The sequence below is a fragment of the Anser anser genome (genome assembly GCF_964211835.1).
Source record: "Anser anser genome assembly, chromosome: 9".
NCBI lineage: Eukaryota > Metazoa > Chordata > Aves > Anseriformes > Anatidae > Anser > Anser anser.
The window spans coordinates 23,268,806-23,289,423 of NC_139729.1; the positions used below are offsets into that span (position 1 = coordinate 23,268,806).

General features: G+C 41.4%; 1 protein-coding gene across 1 annotated transcript in view; it reads left to right on the top strand.

Annotated features, from left to right (window-relative positions):
* Positions 1–20,618, top strand: part of SPATA16 (spermatogenesis associated 16) — a gene marked incomplete at its 3' end in the record, with an annotated part of 83,491 nt that overhangs the window by 51,191 nt on the left and 11,682 nt on the right. Inside the window, 4 exon segments of the mRNA XM_083848104.1 lie at positions 5,503–5,650; positions 9,423–9,569; positions 9,790–9,902; positions 16,245–16,409. Of these exon segments, the coding sequence (XP_083704230.1) occupies positions 5,503–5,650; positions 9,423–9,569; positions 9,790–9,902; positions 16,245–16,409 (573 nt within the window).

Genomic DNA, 20,618 nt, shown 5'->3' on the forward strand with positions numbered 1-20,618 from the left:
CTTTGGGAAGATGAAGCTACATACAGGAGTTTGTGCTGTTCCCAGGATCATTATTGGTTATGTGGCTTTCCATTTGTGCACCTGCTCTTGAAGAACTACAGAGGACATCACACAAAAAGAGATAAAGTCACTTTTCAGAAACATCTCTATATACAGCCAACTTGTCTTCTACTAAATTAGCAGCCATTCAGCCACATAAAGTAGTTTGCCATTGCGATGACTCAAGCATTATTTTTCGCTGCCCCTTTGAACAGTGCTGTCCATTTTACAGGCTAACCACATCAGTCACCATCTCTGGCTGTCTGATTCATCTCTTCAAATTTAAGTCAAGTTCCCAAAAGATGTTGAGCTCAGTGTTAGGAAGGACTGACATTTCCTTCTGCTAGTTTCAGTATTTTGGTTTCCTTTTTCTTTCCTTTCCATTCCTCTTTTTCCCTTTTCTTTTGCTAAAAGCCTTGGAAAGCCCCTACAGCAAATACCCCAACTTCTTCCAGGGGTGTTTTCTTGCCAGGGCCACTCCTGGGCTCTCCAGCACCTGCGTGAATGACCGGATGGATGCAGCATCCAGGTGTCGGCCAGTGCATCCAGTTGTATTCACATAAAGCACACGGTGATGCTCAACCTTTAGGTCTGCCTGTCTACTGAGTCTCCCTGAGTCCAGGCTAACAAAGCTGTTCAATACCCCTTCACACAGAAAGCTTCTGGCTGAACTGTGACCCATTCCTGACAGAATAGGAGCCACAAGGAGCTGGCGAATGGCTTCTCCTGGCACTGGACAAGCAGTTCTGCTGCTCCACACACAGGGGCAGTGAGCCACCTAATTGGAATTAGGGTCTCTCTCACCATGAAAACTCTCTTATCCTTAAGAAAGGAACAATATTAGCAAAGCTGTATAAAAGCTGTGGTTTTGTCCAATAGCTTCATGGAGAGGATAAATGGCACCTCCACAGGGTCCGGTCTTTGATTTTCACATCCACTACCCCGCTGCCCCATTGCAGACTTACATCTGCCTGTGCCGTCACGCCAAGGAAGCGTGTCTGCACAGCAGCTAGCCAGCTGGCCGAATGCTGCCTGCACTGGACATCACTCACGCTGACTATGAAAGGGCTCGCTCTGCTGGCCCTGCTCTACCTCCACCCGCAGCACCCCAGCTGGAGCAGGAGCACATCGCCCGGACCAGCTGCCACCTCTGCAGGGAGGCTCTGAGCTGGAGCTCCCGGTGCAGACAGGCGAGATAGCCACGGGTGGCAACAAACCATCATTCGGGCAGTAACAGGGGCTCGCCTTGTCAGCGTCTGGATCAGCCTGGTAAAGCAAATATCACCTCTGTTTCACTGGTGTCTCCACCATCACAAAGAAAAACTGAAATCCTTCACATTTACCCCTATGCAGAGATGAAAACTTAAGAGCCCCAGCTGGTGGTAAGCGATGTAAGAGCTGAGGACTCCTGCGGCACTTCGCACATGTTAGATTCTGAGATCGGACGGGCTCATGGGCAAAGATCTTCCTCAAACTGGAATTGTATTTCCACATTCATGCTTGGTCCCTGCTTTCCCACCCACCAGCATCACAGACAAGGAGTTTCAACAGCAGCCTCCAGCTTTTTCCATACTTTATGTGTTCTGGGATATTTCTTTAATGAGCAATGATCTCTTTAGAAGGATATAAAGCATGGATTTCTTCTCTCTCAAAACATAAAGAGATACTTACTGGAAAATCAAACAGATCATGAAGCCTAAGGTAACCCATCTGCAATACGCCTGCCTCTGCCTTTCAGAACTCAGCAGAATACAGAGGGCTGTGGCTGTGGCACTCTGCAAATCCACTTTCAGAAAGTACTGCATGCAAAATAGCTCGCAGAGACTTAAATACGTTAATAACTTAAGAACCTAAATAAGCTGATATTTGATGTGACCTACATTAATGGGGAGGCATTACATGGCAGATAAGCAGAAAGTTCTCATCTATTGTATAATACATGATTTATTCACACCATAAACATATTGAGAAAAAGGATATGCTCTGGCATTCCCTCTACTTATTTTTCCCACAGAAAAAAAAATACTAATGTAAGAAGATCATGCTGGTGAGAAGATATTCATATCACAACAGCAACAGACTTAGTGGCAGGGCTGCCAGATACTGCTTTATGGTTGGAAAGATATAGAGAAAAGCGCATAGGCTGCACCACAGTGCACCCATAATTCTAACTACCAGCCTAAGAGTGGAAGCAGTTCGTAGAAGAGGCTAATGGCTTTACCCTGACTGATACCATTGCATTAATAAAAATCATCAATAAAAGCATCAATTCCTGCTGTAATGTAAATGAGACAGTGGCAGAGTATGCACTGCAGCTGCAAGATAAGGCACTAGAAAGATATCTAAATTTTTGGTTAATTCTAGATGTCAAGATAATTGGATTTTCCAAATTAAACCTTTCTGTATTTAAAGAGGATTAAGGTTAGGGACTGTAGCAGAGACAGCTACTGTCACTGTTACAAAGAATTTGCTGCTACAGTGCCATTTTTCTTTTTCTATGCTTTGTCTGCTCTAAGCAGGCAAAATGGCAAAAGCTTCATAAAAGTGTTGAAGTAGTTATATCATTTGCAATCACAAGGATTGGCATGGGAAAGCTTTGTTTCTTATGCATCTACCTATTTGTGTTATGAGCTCTTAAGAGAATTTTAGTGAGCATTGAAGGGACAATATAAGATTGTTTAGGCTAAAGCTTGGCTTTCATTAAAAGGTCTGTGATATTTAACATTACTAAATACAGTAGAGTATGAGGATATTGCAGAACCAAGTGCTCAGAGAAGAGGGGGTATGTGATGTTGGGTCAAATATATCCTTAAACTCTTGCTCAAAGCAATTTTTTTTCTTTAGGAATGTCTTCTGGCTCTTTAATTCTCATGATAGCAATGTACATCCCTCAAACCTTGTGAATGCTTCAATTTCATGAAAGAATTAACCGGTATTTTAATAGAAGTGCTGACAATATAAATACTCCTTGAGACACTTTGTCTCCAGATGGTTTCTCAGCAGAAGTTCTCTGATTCTCCACACTTTCAAAACAGGGATATAAACCTCCTGACATAGCAGAGAGTGAGTCAGTCCCACAACTACTAAAAGAAATCTTCCCTATCATCAGATTATTCTGCAGTGTCTTCTGAAGAGACTTCTTGCATCTTCACTGAAGCAATAGACGCTGACCACTGCTGAGGTAAACCAGCACATTCAATGGACTCATGTCAAGCATAGTCCTTCCATTACTGAACATTGTGAGAGGGTCTCCTTCTGGTTTAATGTCTTCTCAAGGCCTTTATTTTTTTCTGACACCGCTGGAGTTAAGTCTGGAGTGTAACACCACGTGATGTGATATCACTGCAGATTACACTTGCAAGATATGCCAAAAAAAAATCATCTTTCTTTTTAATCTTCATCAGTTCAGCTGCTATCCCCATTCTTACAAAAGAGCCTGACACTTCTGCCACCATGGGGCCAGAACAGCAATGTTCTCCCTGATGAATCTGAGGGGACATCGCAGAGATGGCCCTTTCCTTCACATGGAAAGACACCAAAACACATGTAAATGGGAAAAAAGCAGTTGTCCTATCCTCTCTCCAAGGACACTGTTCAAAGCCCACTGGAGCCCTTGCAATTATCTCCAAAGTTTGGCTGGATCTTGAGTATCTGCACAGTGCACGGTATGACAGACAATGTTCTATAGGCAGTACCATTTCCTGGACACATTGCCAGATACTCATCCGTGGGTATGGACTTCAGTGCATAAAGGCTTAAGCAGCAAAGTCCTTAGGGATTTCATCATATAAAGTTTTCTGCTCCAAAGTTTTTATGGGCTAAAGTTTTATATCCTTAAAGTCTTTAGCCCATAAAAATCCAAGAGGATAATAAAACAAATAGCATCTATGTCCAGGGTCTTATGTCCAGGGTATTATGCTCTTGGGTAATAATAATACCTTCAGTAGCAGTATTGACCAGAAACTGCAGATCTATTTTTTTTCCCTTTGGCTGACATTTTGCCATTACTGCCCTCTGAGCTAGTCAGTATTTGCATGCTGTACAGAGCAGCCGGGGGAACATGGTAATGCAAAGACATTATAGGTGTGACTTTGAACTGTTCTTGACGGTGACAGAGGCAAAAGTGAACTTTGCAGACAAATACCAGTAAAACCATTCCCCTAGTCCTCCAGAATAAGGAGCTTGTCTGGTCTAGCCACTCATGATTTCATCTCACTGCCTCACTCCATATATTTTATGTCTGAAATGTATGGATACACCCAAAATTGTATTCACACACTCGTATTAATCCAGATTAGAAAATGGCTGCCAAACTATAGAAAATCAGCAGAATACCCAACAAAACAAAGGAACAAGAGAGGACTTGTCAATAAAACACCAAGCTAATCCCATCCTGATACTTTCTGCAGTCTGGGAGATCCATACACTTTGTTAAATATATATATATATATTTTATCATAGAATCATAGAATCATTTAGGTTGGAAAAGACATTTAAGACCATCAGTAAAGCATGGTCCTTAGTGCCATGTCCATACATCTCCTTTCATGGTTTTCTGATCACCTCTCTTAAAATTGTTGTTATTGTCTCTATTACCCCTATTCATGCTTTTGCTGAGAAAAAATAATGAAGTCTTACAGCTCTTCCGATTTCCAGAAACGACTGTCCATGTCAGGAAGACAAAATCTTTTTTAGCAACAGACACAGCCAAAGTAGAGCTCAGTGTGGTCTTACAGAAACCCCAACCCAGGAGGAATCACAGCTAAACTTTGCTTGCACTGATCAATAGAGAGCACCGAGTTTCCAGGCTGGTGGCTCCTCCAGGGAGCTCCAACACCAGTTCATCGGGGTCCACTGAGTGTGAAATCCATGTCCCTGCACAAAGCCAGCATAATGCATCATTTGAGTCATTTTTAAGGGATGACAAGGTTCATAAGCTTCTTGTTGCCCTCCGCACAGGAGTGAATTTTACTCTTAATGCAAATGGTGTTTGAATGCAATATTTTAAGACTAATATTCCGTATAGACACAGTGTTTGATTCATGCCAACCCAAGGGGTAATATGAATGCTTAGTATTGTTTAACCAGCTCCCAAGGACTGAATAAAACCCTCAGATGAAAGATGTGACCTTCAGAGAGCATAGAATCACTTTTTCTTTTCATCTAAAAGATAATTTATCTAATACTTTTCTCCTCATTGAAGACATAGGCTTGCTGCACTGAAAACTGTTTACAAATGTTCTTTCTCCATTAAATTGATTTTCTGAGTATAGATAGGCAGTGTTTTCTGGAACTAATTTAAATTCTCTTCTAATTAATATTCAAGACCAAAATATGTTATCTTTGCATGACTGTGCAATTATTAAAGGCGAAATATCATCTGTGAAAGTAATTATTTTTCTTTTATTTTTTTCTTTAACTAGCCGTTAACCAACATGAAACATATCATTTCTTTCACTTCAGGCTATGATTGAAGAAGCCATCACTAGAGAAGAATCTTTTTCGGTCATGTACACACCATTTGTGACAAAAGTCAAGGTTGACAAAACTGACAAGATGAAGGAGACATTTGCTAAAAAGCACCCTGACTATGTGGAGCACATATATACAGGTAAGAGCAGATTTCACATGCTGTTAAGCACTGTATATTGTTTGCCTGTGTGTGGCTGACTTAAAAGGAGCTTGAGAGAGTCTGGAGCTTGAGTCTCTAAATTTCTGCACTTCTGTGGGGGAAAATTAACTTCTGAGATTTGCTGTATGATTGTACATGATTTAGGTAATCAAATCAGTACTTAGGCAAAGCACAGACTTTACACTGTAAATCCCCACAAAGACTATTTTTATCCACGAAGCCTCATGTTCCAGTTGCTGAATTTCATTATTGCAAGAGCTCTCTTGTTCAGAGGCACTTTTGCAGTGTCTTGTGGCAACAGCGAGGCCCAGGTTCATTCTCATCTCTCTGGCTTCCCATCAGTAACTGGCCCTGAAGCAGGCCCTTTGCTTTCCAAAAATATCCACCTTTCTGTGAGCACTAGTGGAGGGATTGTCACCTTTGAGAGCATTTCAGCTGCAGGGATGGGAATAGGTTCCCTTTGGGCTGTTGAAGACAAATAGTATCCAGCGTGAACACGGGCTTCATGGGGCCCGTTGTCTCCCGGAGGACTGAAGTCAAGCAGCATCTCCTGGAGTAAACAGACATTTAAATTCCGGTGACCACAGCTTTATTTCAAGAGGAATGGGCATGACATTTTGCCAGAGGAGAGGCGGGGGGATAAAAGGCATTTCTTACACCATTAACCTGGTGACTTGGAACATGGTTGACTCTGATAACACTTGGCTCTGAGTTGGTGGCTGAGAAACATAAGGGGAAACGTACATTTCCCAGGTCAAATTCTGGGTGGTCTCTGTCTTCATCACACCAACGAGACCTGTAGTCCACCCCTCACGGCTGCTTCTCGCAAGGCGGTTCGAAGAGCTGCTGTATGCTGGCTCCCCACGAGAATTACACCGGGGTCGGAGCCAACGGCAGCACCTGCTGAGCCCACCACTCTGCAGGAGAATACAGCTTCCAGAACAGTACACATTGCACCTCTGGGGAGAAAAAGAACATCTGTCTGAATTCAAGTGGGAATTGGGGAAACCAAGTTTTTAACACAAAGCTGCAAATATTTAACATGAGTAAACTTGGCTTGTTCATTTCATTTTCCTTCAGAAAACCAGTACAAAACTAGATCATTGTTGTGGTTTAACCCGGCTGGCAGCTAAACACCACACAGCCGTTCGCTCACCCTCCCCCCTCCCTCTCTGGGATGGGGGAGAGAAACGGGAAAGTGAAGCCTGTGAGTTGAGATAAAGACAGTTTATTAAGACAGGAAAATAATAATAACAATAATAATAATAATAGTGATAATGGTAATAGTATTAACAATAATAATGTGTAAGAAAACTAGTGATGCACAATGCAATTGCTCACCACCCGCTGACCGATGCCCAGCCTATTCCCGAGCAGCCGGCCCCCCCACCCCGGCCAGCCACCCCTATATATTGTTTAGCATGACGTCAGATGGTATGGAATACCCCTTTGGCCAGTTTGGGTCAGCTGTCCTGGGTCTGTCCCCTCCCAGCTCCTGCTGCACCCCCAGCCTGCTCGCTGGCAGGACAGAGCAAGAAGCCGAAAAGTCCTTGGCCTGGTGTAAACACTGCTCTGCAACAATTAAAACATCAGCATGTTATCAGCGCTCTTCTCATCCTAATCCAAAACATAGCACCCTACCAGCTACTATGAGCTACTTAACTCTGTCCTAACTGGAACCAGGACAATCATGTTTTGCAAGTTGCAAGGCACCCATGCACTGGTTTTCTGGCAGTAATTTGGGGATTTTTTTGAAGAGGAAAAATGGGACTTATTTATCGTGGAAGTTGTAAAGTCCCTGTCTACCATTTACTTGCTGATGTGACTTTGTGGAGAGTTTCCAGGGACAAAAGTATTGGCATTAAAAGGAGCATAAAATAAAACTCCCTGAATCTGATTTGAAAAAAAGATAAATTCAGATTTCACATAACTCCCTCAATTTATAGCAAGGGTGAGACTTTCAAAAGCACATAAGCAGCAAAAGCGTGCAAGTGTTGCACTGAAATTCAGTTGTGTTCATAAATTACAGGATGTTTCTGAAAGTGTCACCAGGCATTTTCTCACTCCTAACCAAGAAAGAAAAGGAGGAAGGAATAAAAGGATGAAAGGGCTTGGTCCTATAGCACTTCAATCAGTTATAAAACAGATTGAATAGAGCCAGGTCTGCACTCAAGGGTGTTTGTTTACAAAAATCTGTTGGTTGAAAGAATTGCTTCAATCCTATGCAAGTTTCTCTGAGTGCAGGCTCTGGAAGCACTAGTTTCGAGGAATTAAATGGGATAGCCAAGATCGTAATTGTGTTTATTGTGTTTCTGCTTCTAAGCAATGCAAAAGAAAAAAGAAAAAAAAAAAAACAATACGGGTGTCAGGGTTCTGAGACTGCAGTGTGTGGGAGGTGCTGACTGAGAGCCCCGGAGGCTGCCACACAGCTTCCACGATGGTTCTCACGTGGGCAGGAATCTCCTGACCTCCCTCTTCCATGTCCTGGAAGCCCTCTCAGACAGAGAGGACTTTTCCTGGCCTCAACACTGAGATAACTCACAACGGTATTAGCTGAAGGCAACTAAAGCAGTGGTGGTTTCTCAGCTTATCTATTCAGACCTATCCCAAAATCACGTTACCCACCAAAAAAAAAAAAAAAAAACAACCACTCACAAGGAACAAGTTGTACCCATTGTCGGTGTTGTACCACCAAGCATTCAATCTGCAAGGTCCATATCTCACATAGGTGAAATTACAAGTATGAGCTAATCCCCCTTTTAACAGTGGGTTTGAAATACCAGGCACATCACGAACATGTTATTTTAAATAACCTTCCTGTTCTGTAGCAATCACTCATCCAACTTTAGTCCACGTTCTGCTATAATGCAAGGACTGAATTGATTTCAAAGTTTTCCTTATTGCCAAGGAAGAGAAGCAGACACACATTTAAATACAAGCGCACAATGCAGTTTGTTTCAAAATTGAGAATCCATCAGAAGCAGAGCATGCTGCAAGGGAAATATCAGGTCCACTCGCTTTGATTTATGTACGAGTAAGTCCAGGGAGCTCTGAAGGGGGTTCTCCATTTGTCACTGTGACCGCGCAGCCTGGCATCTTAAAAGCAGAGCTCACTGAAAACAGAGCACTCCTTTGTGAAAAGTGACACTGACATTCAATCTAGGTTTATTTTTTGCAGGGGAAGGAGAGGAAGGAAAGGGCTGTGGTCTAGCTCCCCAACCAAAGGTGGTTTATGCAATTTCTCTGATCATCTGTCCTCGCTCAGGTCGGGGCAGGCAGATATGCTGGCTTTTCAGCAGGGGCGTCACAAACTCTGGAGAAGCCACAGCACAAACATAGCCTGGGACTATGGTGGTGGTGATGGTAAAAACCCACAGCTGTAGAAAATCAAATGTCATAAATTGGGGGAACAACTCCAGCTTGTTTCACAGTTAAAAAAATAAGGATCTTACATTCATGAAGAGTTGAATTATTAATGCATTGGATGATCAGCATTGAAAAGTGTAAAAACGTATTTTATCCAATGCATCAGCAAAATTTACGCTGCTGATGGAAAAGGTTGCAAAGTCTGGAATTTCAAAACCCACTGACGGCTGGATAGGTTTTTTTGGTCACCTTTGTTTTGGCAAGCTTTTTGGATTACATTTCATTCCTTCTTAGACTTCCTGTATTTTCCTCGAAAAAAAGGTAGCATCTATTGCAACTGAAAAGAAATGTGACAGTGGAAATTACTTTCATTTTCATATTCCAGATCCTCATGGACTTCATATCTTGCCACAGACAACTGAGTGGTCCTCTCCTCCTCCCCAGCAGTACTTACTAACTCTGGGTTTCAGAAACAAACACATTGGAAAAATATTGGAAAAGCTGTCAAGTAGAAAACTGCCAATCTTTTCAGGTACGCCAACTTGCTTACTAGATGTGATAGCTCAGGGGTGACCTCCTCAATCCTTGCTGAATGAGGGGGACCAGGGATCTCTCAGGACCCATTTATCTATGCCTGAATCTCAGACTCCATCAGACTCTCTCCTCCAGTGTACCTCCGTCATGCTGCTAGATCCTCTGTGCAAAATGTAGATGAATAAACAAGGTACACAGTTTGTGATTTCATTTCTTAGACCGGAAAGCACCTTTCAGTCCTATCACTAAAGAAGAAGCAAGAAGACATTGGGAGACCGTTGGGAAAAAGATCGTGCCAGTCATGGATTTTATAAGAAGCACCAAATTAACGGTGGGTATAAACTTAATATTTCCTCATGTGTGCAGCAGCAGAAGTCAGTGTGCATGCGAAAGATGTACGCTTTTTGGTGGGTAGTCCATTCTCCCCATACTCCAGAAATGCTCAGCTAATTGTGCTAGGACTAGAGTTCAATTAAGTTTTAGATACTTTTTAAAAGAAGCCCTAATTTTTTAAGTGTACCCAGTTTAAAATCACTTTGCGTACAATTTTCTCAAACCCTTATGGCCTATTATATCCCTACTTCACATAACCACCAAAACTACTCTGTATATTTAATACCCATAATACTCTACACTTATCACAAGGCTCTCCATCAAGAGTTAATAATTGCTGCTTGAAGTATTTCTAGTGATTTAGATCCTGATCCCTATGTAGTAAAGTATGTGAAATAACCTTCAAATCTGTTACAAACATATTGAAGGTATATTAGTTAATTCTAGTCCATACTTTCTGCAATAATGTACACAGCTTTTTAGCACCATGGCTTTTGATTAGCACAAAAGGTCAAAAATCAAATTTGCATGTAGACTAGACTGTTTTAATTCAATTCTTAAATTATTCTCCTGAAAATAAGTGGAAGAAGCCTCTCCTCCCCAGATTGTAAATGCTAATGTTAATGCTTTTTCCCTAGCAATAACAGTTTTTTTAGTTTTCTGTATGTTGAAGGAATCGGAGCCATTTCCTCATCAGGGGTGTCTTAGCAAATCACAGGATTTATATTCTTAGGCTTTGATACCAGATAGGAGGTTGACAAGAACTGCTACTTAGCAACTCCTAGCAAGGAAGAAACATTAGCTAGATATTTGGGGGATCTATGTCTCCTTTACTCTCGGAGAGCAGCTGCTGAAACAGTAAGTGCTTGAACTCACAGGCTTAGTGGGAGGTAAAGGTGCTTAGTGCTTTGCCAAAATGGGTGCTCATAAAGCATCTTCTTCAGTGCGAGGCAAGTGGAGCAGGCTGAGGGCACACATCCACTAGGAATCACCCAGGTTCTTCTTTCCCATTCTTTCCTGAAGCCATGGGATGCTTCCTTTGGATGACCAAAAGCCCAGGTTATTGATGTGCAGGCTAGTAGGAGAAGCATCTTTGGGAAAGTGAAATATCTGCTATTGCCGTTGGCATTGCACTTCAACATCTACAAAACTAGAAGAATAAACAAATGGTGGATTGGATACTGGGTACAGAATAAAACCCTGGTCCTCATCAAAGCTCCTGTAAAACTCCAGGGTTTGTTTGTCTGTTTGTGTGGTTTATGACCCCACAATTCTTTCTTTTGGTATAATGTAGAGTTTTCAGAAGTGAGGTTCCAGTATTGCAGTTATTCAGTCTCTAAAGAATATCAGGAAGAGGAAAATTCTGGAAAGTGATATGTTATAGATTCCCTAAAACTATCGTATTTATACAGGACCACATGGTTTGAACAGAGATACATGGTATCTGGCATCCAGGGTATAGGGGAAAGAAAACAAACTGATTTCGTAAGAGACGAGAGCAGAGAGGTATGCTGGGATTGCTCAAGCCAGTCCCCAATAGCTGTATAAATTTACACTGCTCCTACACAGTAATATTTTCTACCAGCTCTGGACGCCACCTCAGACATCTAAATATTCTTGCTGAAACAGAAGAAGGTTAACAAAAATACAGGGTGAAATCCCAGCACCACAAGCCAGCAGCAAACTTGCCTTCTATTCAAGGAGGTCAGCATAGCAGCCAGGTGGTTCGGGCAAGGTCTGCCCAAGGCAGAACAGGGTAATAGGGCTGAACCATGCTCCGACAGATTTATAACCAGTCACCAGGGCACCAGCATGGGAGTTTGGACAGAGAAAAGAAAAACCCCAAGACAGAAGAGATCATCACTGAGATAGAACAAACAGCTGCCAATTCCACATCCATTATTGGTAGGAACATATTCACTATCCCTTCAGTTTTCGTAGCACCGAAATAATCTGGGCAAGACAGAACCTCTGACCCAAAGAGTAAAATGACAAAGCGAATTATACCTGATAATGCAGATAGGCACAGAGCCAGAACTGCTCTGCTACTGGTGATTAAAATCTCTTTATGGACCTGGCAGAGATTTAGCCACTTTTGCTTCCTTGAAAGTATTCCAAAATTTTCTTCAAGCTAGAAATATGATTCCACCAGCTATCCGTCACACAAACTAAATTTAAAACTTCTGCAAGACAAACCTCAGATACAGGCATTAGTATTACAACTTACTTTAAGACAATAAGGGAATGTGTTTATTTTTAATATTCCTTTCTACCCTCTTCTTCATTTGCAAATGTGCAATCCAAAATGCTTGTCCTAATCAGATATTTTTTTTTTCACAGAAATGTCTCAGTGCTAAAGCAGAGCTTATTAAGCAATGGCAACACACTTAATATAAGTCAGTTCTGCCACCTCAGTTTTGCAGCTACACAGCTTACAGTTAATTATATGATTTGTACATGCGCCACTGTTGATAGGACATGAAGCTAATGATTAAAAAAGCAGAGCATTTTTCATTTGCCCTCTCATCTTCATAAAGAACAGCCAGTCCCATTTAACTCAAAGGGACATTTATGTATTGCAAAACAAGAGGCGTGAGAGAGGACACAGCAGTCTGGCCCCTGTGCACTGTCTGCTGCTGGTGGTAAAACCCCACAAACCTCAGCTGCCCAGAAACACAGGCCATGACAGAAAGGCTATTTTATTTGCCTTAAAAAAAGGCATCAGTCAGACTTTCAGCTACTGTTATTGCAACCAAGATTACCAGCAATGACAAGTAGTTATTCTATCAAGTGATTTCACTGGGGTAATTTCTGCTGCTTTGTGCGCACCAAGTTTGCCTTTCTCCTCCTGTAGTCCCGTGTCGATGGCACATGATGTTACTTTACAGGAGAAACAGTGGCCAGAGGGGCTTATTAGACTGCTCATCTCATAAAGGTGAGCAAAACCTACCATATGATTCACAGCATGATGCGTACACTTACAGATCTCACTGTTTTGATGTCTATTTTTTAATAGAGGGAAAGTGTTTACTACATACAGATTTCAGCATACATATTTTCTGGAGCACACCAAGGGCATTAAAGAAACATGATGAAGGATGTTCCTGCTTGTTATTGCAATACACTACCGAGCTTTTTGCAAGGCATAACTTCATTCAGATTTTGAGCTGAAAAATACCAGTAAAGATGCCACAATTGTCAAGAACTACTGGGGACACCCCAGACCTTTGCAAAGTGGTGCACTTAAAGATGATAGTTAGACATGCCAAGTGCGTTGGATATGACAGATGCTGCTTTAAATCTGGGCTGACCGGCCACTTCGCTTTGCTTTTTCTTTACCACTTCTGGTACTCAGGAATTCGACTTTATAAATAGAAGTGGCATAAGTGATGACTCCTTTTTTTAAGAACAGATTAAAGCAAAAGGTGGAGCTACCATCCCAAAATTCTCAGTACATGAAGGAACACGTTATTAAATGAGCCAACTCTCTTTCTCACTGAAGTCTCCATTTAAGTTTGCTCTTTACTTAACCTTCACTGCACCTTCCTGAGCTGGTTTCAGTTTCATCTGATTGCTTGGCCACTTCATTATTTTTTTACTGCAGCTTAGTAGCCCCTTGAAATCTGCTATAGTTCATGTAATTCTCATCATGTGGTTCAGTTCCCTGTGGAATTTTTTCTCCTGATAGCAGTTATTTACTGTCTCCTTCTGCATTTTTCATTGTCACTGAAAGACCACCACTGACAAAGTTCAACTTTCTCTAGTACCCCTTTTTTAAAACAAAACAAAAACAAAAACTGATGTTGGTTACTTATTTATTTACTTCCAACCTAATATAAACTTAAATATTATTGCTATGTCCACAGAGTGCATGTTGGCACAGATGCCCAGTTTGTTTCCTACAGCTACATGATATGCTCTCATATTTTTCTGGGGAGTCAAGTAAGGAAAAAAATGTTTTTTTTTTTGCTTTTACTTTCTTAATCATTGGAGAAGCCCCCAACAGACACAGCATGGTGAGAGAGGATTTCTACCTGCTTTTGCAGCTGATGACTCAATATGCTCATTTCTTAACACACAAAATGTTTTGGGTGGATTTCAAGAATAGCAGGGAAAAACCTTTTGCTGTATCTAAAACGTTGTTTGTCTATTTTATGTTGATAAGAGCCCTCTTTCTCTATCTCATTAACTGATTGCTTCTCCTTATTTTAATGTGCACAGCTGTCTCTGGAGACACAGCTATCTGGCTTTCACACACCGATGATTAGTTGGAGACAGGGCTCCATTTTGTTCCTTGCTCTATTGCTATACTAACTAGACTGTGTCAGACTTACAATTTCACGTATCAGAGATCACAGAAATCCCTTTCCATCCTAATGTATCCTACTGCTACTAGGTCAGACCCACAGAAAAGGACTTTTCAATTCATAAAAATAGTTTGTAAGCAAGTTGTCTTGGGCTCCCCTCTTAGAGATGGGTCAACAGAAGTTCATAAGAAGGTAGGACTGGAACGGCTCTCCTGGCTCCTCAAGTCAAATCACCTCCTATTATACACCCTTGTGTCACATAATATCCTGCTCATAAATTGAGTAAAATCTGCCTTAGTACTAGCTGAGCTTTCTGATATTTCTATTCTTGCTGTAACATGCTAAAGACCTTCAACCTGAATTATGAGAAGCTTAATTGCCACCCCGGTATTACTTGTACCTATTTATACGCAATGGTCCTTCTGTTATCATCATCTTTTATCTCCCCCTTCCCTTTTCAGTTGTTTACTCTCTTTAGAATTTAGCCCTCCATTATGTTTATTGAGAAAAATAATAAGCTCTTGGCATTTTCATTAATAGACTAATCAAACCACACTTCTCTCAAAAGAGGTATCTTCTACCGTGCTGGCATCTCTGCTCCGTGATACTTGGGTTTAAATTAACCTCTCCAAACACAGCTGACTGGAGCTATCTGCAATACTGAAAGAACTGCTGACCAGAGCTCCTCTTCCCTGTGCAGTGTCTGGTGCTAATGGAAATTCATTGGCTCAGTTCTTTCTTTCTCAGTTGCTTTCATATCTGGACTTCCTAGATTATAGCTGAATTCCTGACAGCAGCTTCCAAAGTATGGTCTTTTACTTTATATTACTTTACAATTATGCTATATATTATATTAATAGGGATAAAAATGTTTCCATAAATAAAGGAAGAAGAGTATTGCTATTAAATACTTAAATTTGACATAAGAATGATGTTCTTAGTCATTTTGGTAACGATTTCTATAGCCACTTGATGCTTTCCCAGTGCAAATTTCTGCAAAACCAAAATCAAGATCAGATCAAAAGATCAAGACTCTTTGTCAAGAGAATTTGATCTTAAAAGGAGGACACCATTTGTTGAAAAATAAATTTAATTCAAAACTTTCCATTCACCCTGCTCACTGTACGGTTGGACCTAGAATCAGCTACCTGGGAACCAAAGCGTATGTAAATGGCAGCATCAACACGCCACCATATGGTACTGCCAGAACAAAGGTCTGCTAAAAATACTGGAAGTGTTTTTGAAAATCTATGCCAATACTTGCAATTTCAGGCACTTAAATACATTCACAACCCTGATTAGATGAATGGAAATTTCTCTCAGAATGGCTGAGCATTCAGATAAGCAATGGCTACATTTTGTCAAGAATCTAGGCCAAATTGCTTTTGAAAATCTCAGTAGGGTGCTCATTTGCATTTTTGGCATCAGAACACTTTTGAAAATATGGTAGTAGGGCTGCCATCCATCAAACGCTTCAGCAGGTGCTGAGATTTTATGCAAGCACTTGGCTGAGCCTCTGTATGCACATACTTAAAATTTACCACGTGCCTGGAGGATCAGAGACCACCTCTGCAGGTTTTAGCTCCTCAGGGTTGAATATTTGAAAACTATGGATTTCCCTAGTCTGCAAACAAACCATAGTCTTAGCTATTGCACGGTTTCCTCAACCTCTTTACTGAAACTTTAAAAGCAATCCATAAAAGTCAGATAATATTTAACTGAGGGGATTATTGAAAAGCCATTTCCAAATGAGAAAATTGCATTCATGTTTGTTATCTGCTCTTTCCCCTTCACATATATTATGACTACATATTTATTTTTCTAGTACAACTAGAGAGATTGTAGAAAAAAAGTCTTTTTCTCCTCTATAAAAATTGTCGGAAGCATTATCTTAAAGGTGCTGGATGCCATATTGCTTATAGTATTACCAGCGTAAATATATATGGAGATAAGCCTCAAGGCATAAGACTCAAAAGGATAAGTGTGTTTTCTGTGACTCTCCTCTAACCCACTTGCTTTTCCTGAGAGAACAGGACAATTTCTGTGCGTGTTCACATGTGATAGAGAAGTTGCATTACGCCAGCATCCTCGGCCGGTTGCAGCGAGTCACGGAACAGTCCCAGGTGATTAATCAAGCGATGGCTGAGCTAGCATCCATTCCCTATCTGCAGGACATCAGTCAGCAGGATGCTGAACTGGTGAGCATTCATTTCTAATCCTTGTTTTGCCTTTCGCAGGCAGGAAGGCAGGGAGGGAAGGGTTGGGGCAGAGTGCTGCACTGCAATTTTCTCTGGAAGTCATTTTTTTGAATGTGTGGACCTGAAGTAGTTTTAAAATCCTGCTGCAGTGCCTTGTCTGAGATGCTAATCACCTGCAAGGATGACTTGTACAGAACCAGCATGACTCATCTGTAGGCATATTTTTAAAACCTCTTCTTTTCCCCCAAACCTGCCCAAATCAGTCTGGGAAAATGATTGCAATTATTCAGATTGTGCTACGTTAAGATACCTAGCATCAGAAGCCACCTGCAGCAAAGCAGGCCAAATCTGGTTAAAGCAAAAGACAAGGGAGAAAGGAGGAAAAAAGATTTTTGTTCCCAGCTCCATCTACAACTTGCTCCCTGTCTCTGAACGAAGCAGGCTCTCCCTTTGTAAAGTGAAGGCAGTGATGCCAGCAGGGCTGTGGCAAGACCGGGGTCACGACTAGCGTGATAATGCATCAATACCCTGCGACTAGAAAGTGCTGCAAGTGCATGGTTATTCTTCCACAAGGCTGCTCGGTTTCCTGACATGGAGGGATGGAGATCATGCTCAGGCACATTTTACACATTTCAGCCTGGAAAAAAAAAAAAAAAAAAAAATCCTTCCCCCAGTTCCCACATGTAAACGCAGACAGGTTTTGATGATCTGACTTTGGTCCTCTAAAGACTCTCAGTTTTCTCAAAGCCAGCCCCTGGACACGTGTTTGTGGCCCTCAGAGATCCGGAGATGGCGAGCAGAGGCCTGCAGCTGCTGTAAGGCCTGCTAGGCCGTGAGGTCTGGCCTCCATAGAAGGGGAAGCCACACAGCAAAGAGACTGCGTTGCAAGAAGATATTCTCCTTTTGATGCAAGTTTGCCAGTATTAAACTTCAGCGGGCCCACATTTCAAGGCTGACTAAAGGGTCTGGAGTTATTGGTACATATTTCAGTTATAGGTTTTCTCCAGGGTGCAATATTTTCAGTACATCACAAGCTAGATGCAGGCTATTAAACTGCTGCCTGTATCTTGTCATGTAGTAATCACAAGCCTGACCTCCCTGGAAACCTTTTTGAGGAAGGCTGCAGGCCAGCCCAGACAAAGGTCCTCGGCCTGTCGGGGCAGGACTGGGCAGAGTGCGGGTGCCTCCTGGAGGATTTCAGTGAGAGGCTCGAAATCTTTCAACAAAACACGAACGCTTTGTTTGTTGAGCCAAAGGTAAAAATGTCTTTTAAAAGAAAAAGGCAGAAAATCTCTACCAGCTATTCTATCTGGAGCATTAAAATGCATTAATTCAGCATTCATTTTTTTCTTTGTCTTGTCGTCCCCTTGTAAACTATATCTTTGGTCTGTGTATGCAAATGGAGGCTCAGACACCATGTAGCTGGAATATTTTAGGGAACTTCAGGCATCACACTGCTAAGAAGCACAAATGTGCAGATTGGCTTCACCAGGGAGTGATTAATGGCCCTTGCCCTTCCTGGTGCCATGAGGGACTGCACCGAGCTCACGACATTGCTGCCCACCGCTGGGCCTGCTCATCTGAGCCATCCCACAGCGAGCAGAAGATCCCTCATTGCTCAGCCTGGGCCCCATTCTCTTCCCTCCACTGGGCTGCAGGCAGGAGGAAGCACTGGTGGAACTGGGCTGTACTGGTGGGCCCTGGCGGCCTGCAGCCGCCTGTGGCCACAGGGACAGGATGGCAGCACCCGCTCCCCTCCACCTGCTTCTCACTCCTAAGCTATCTTTCTAGGAGGTATCTAAATAGTTTTAAAGGTATTTTTTTATGAAGAAGACTCATCTGGCCAAATTCTAATCTCACTTGTGCTAATAAAAATTTAAAATAATTCCTCTGAGGTCATTCTGACTTTACATTGGAAAGGTGAGATAAGGCTTTATGACCTAGGAAGGCAGTTAAATTGTGTTGTTGGAGAATGCTAAAGATGCCAAATGTTTATTATCACATCCAGTATGAGTTGCATAAAGTTTAAAACATGTTGAATTTATAACAGTGCAATTTGCACTGATACAGCAAGGATCCCAAAGGCATTTCAGTTATAAACTCTTCTCTGTAAATGTCTTCCTGTAACTAAATAAATAAAGTCCTAATCTATAGCACAGAGAATTTGAGCTGAGGCCTTTTTAGATTAGTATTTATTCATAGACCCTGGGAGAATAAAGATCTCAGTTAGCTTGAACAGTTGAATTGTTGAAACAAAACATGTCCGAAGTTTATGATTTCACTGTCACCATATTTGTACATGATTAATCAAGATGAATGTTTGTCAAAAAAAAAAAAAACTATTTCAGTTTAAAATCAAATAATAAAAAAAAATAATAAAAAAAATTTCCTTGGAGGAAGGGATTTTCCAAAAAAAGATCAGCTTTGGAAGAATTACTTTGGTTTGCCAATTGTCCATTCCTATCGCATTCACCTTTTCTCTGCCAGCAGAGCCAGTGAAAAACTTTGGGTGATGAAAACTAAACCCAAAGCAGGCACAGGGCCCTTTTCACAATGAGCCAGATTTCCTGGCTTAACTCCTTGCCCAAAACAGTGAAGTCTCCAGCTTGGTTGGGTTTGGGGATGGCAGACCCACGTCCCAGTCCCTACCCCGGTGACCCCTGTTCAACCTATTCAGGAGGAATTGCTCCAAGGACAGCCACTGAGAAATCCCTTCCTTCCCTGTCCTGTTCCCCTCCGCCAGCTCTGACGCAGACTTTGTGCTTTACCCTTTCTGCCCTTAATACGCTTAATCTCTGGGCTGTGTCTATTCTGGATTCATAGAAGGAGATTATCTGTCATAAAAGTATTCTGATGGAAAATTTCTGACAGCGTCTTGACTCTTTTCACATTAGAGTCAGAGGCAGAAATTTGCAGTTTTGTTTTTCATGAATACTGATGCATGACTTCCAAAAAAAAAAGTTTCATCAAATGTTTTGGCCAATAACATTCAACTTAATGGTTGCACAAGCACAGCGTTAACTGGAACTGACCCTAAGTAAGATTCAAAAGATACCTTTATCCCATGTTGGGACACAGACAGGGAATTTTAACATCAAAAACCTGAATGTGAAGGTAAAGTTGAGGAAATACAAGTCTGTTCCCTGAATCTCAAGATAGCATGTTTATATCCTTGCTCAGATAAGCCTAAACATTGACATTTTAAATTTCATCACCTCTTGTACTCATGTTAGACTAGGTGCAGAAAGAGACAATTTCTGTATGAATACTTACACTTCATTATTATTATCCAGTCTATCTAGTCTGGTAATGTGTAACAAATTTGGGAAGAGACACCAAAAACTATTTCTTGCATTGTTTGCTCCTTTTAAACAACAAAACATTTTGGAATAAAACTAACAGAGCAGTGCACTAGCCCAGGTATTAAATACAAGTTTCTCCCAGTTTCTTCCTAAGTGCTGGGGCTGGCTGCCCATGGGAGGATAACATTGAATCCAACCCATGTTGTTAACAACCCTGTGTTACTGAATAAAGAGTGACCAAAACATTTTCCGAGTGCGTGGAGAAGGTACAGGGTGAGGCAATACCACAACAAGCCTGAATTTTAGCCTTCCCTCTAACACTAAGCACAGATTAGCAAGTATTTTCCTACAGCTTCCTTTTATAGTTTACACTAGAAATTGTCAGCCTTGCTTTTATGGTCTGTTATGCTGAATGATGGGGAGGAGGAAGGGTCTGCCAAAGAAAAAGGATAGTAAAAGAAGGGAAAATGAGCTAGATACTCCCAGCTACAGTAAAAGCATCTCAGCTTTAGTGTTGTCCTCTTGTGTGGTTTTACATGCTGCCCTAAATTATGACACATTAGCCTTGGGAGAAATACTAAAAAGCAGTCATGTACAACACAGAATATCCCAGACAGCTGAAGAATGAAATATGGAACCTCTGTTCTTTACAACCCGAGTCTTCCTTAACCAAGTATAAACATTTCCTGCATAGAAACATATAGGCTTTAATACAAATTTTCCAGTGGATTTTTTCCCATTGTTAAGTATTTTATATCTACAATAATACAGTGTAATGGCTGAAGCAAAGATGAGGTGGCAGTGCTCATTGTGTGAAAGATGAGTAATAAAATCATCAGCGTACAAATGATTTTTTAATTAGGTTTTAATCTGTGTATTTAGAGAAGTTATTTCTGTGTGAATTCCA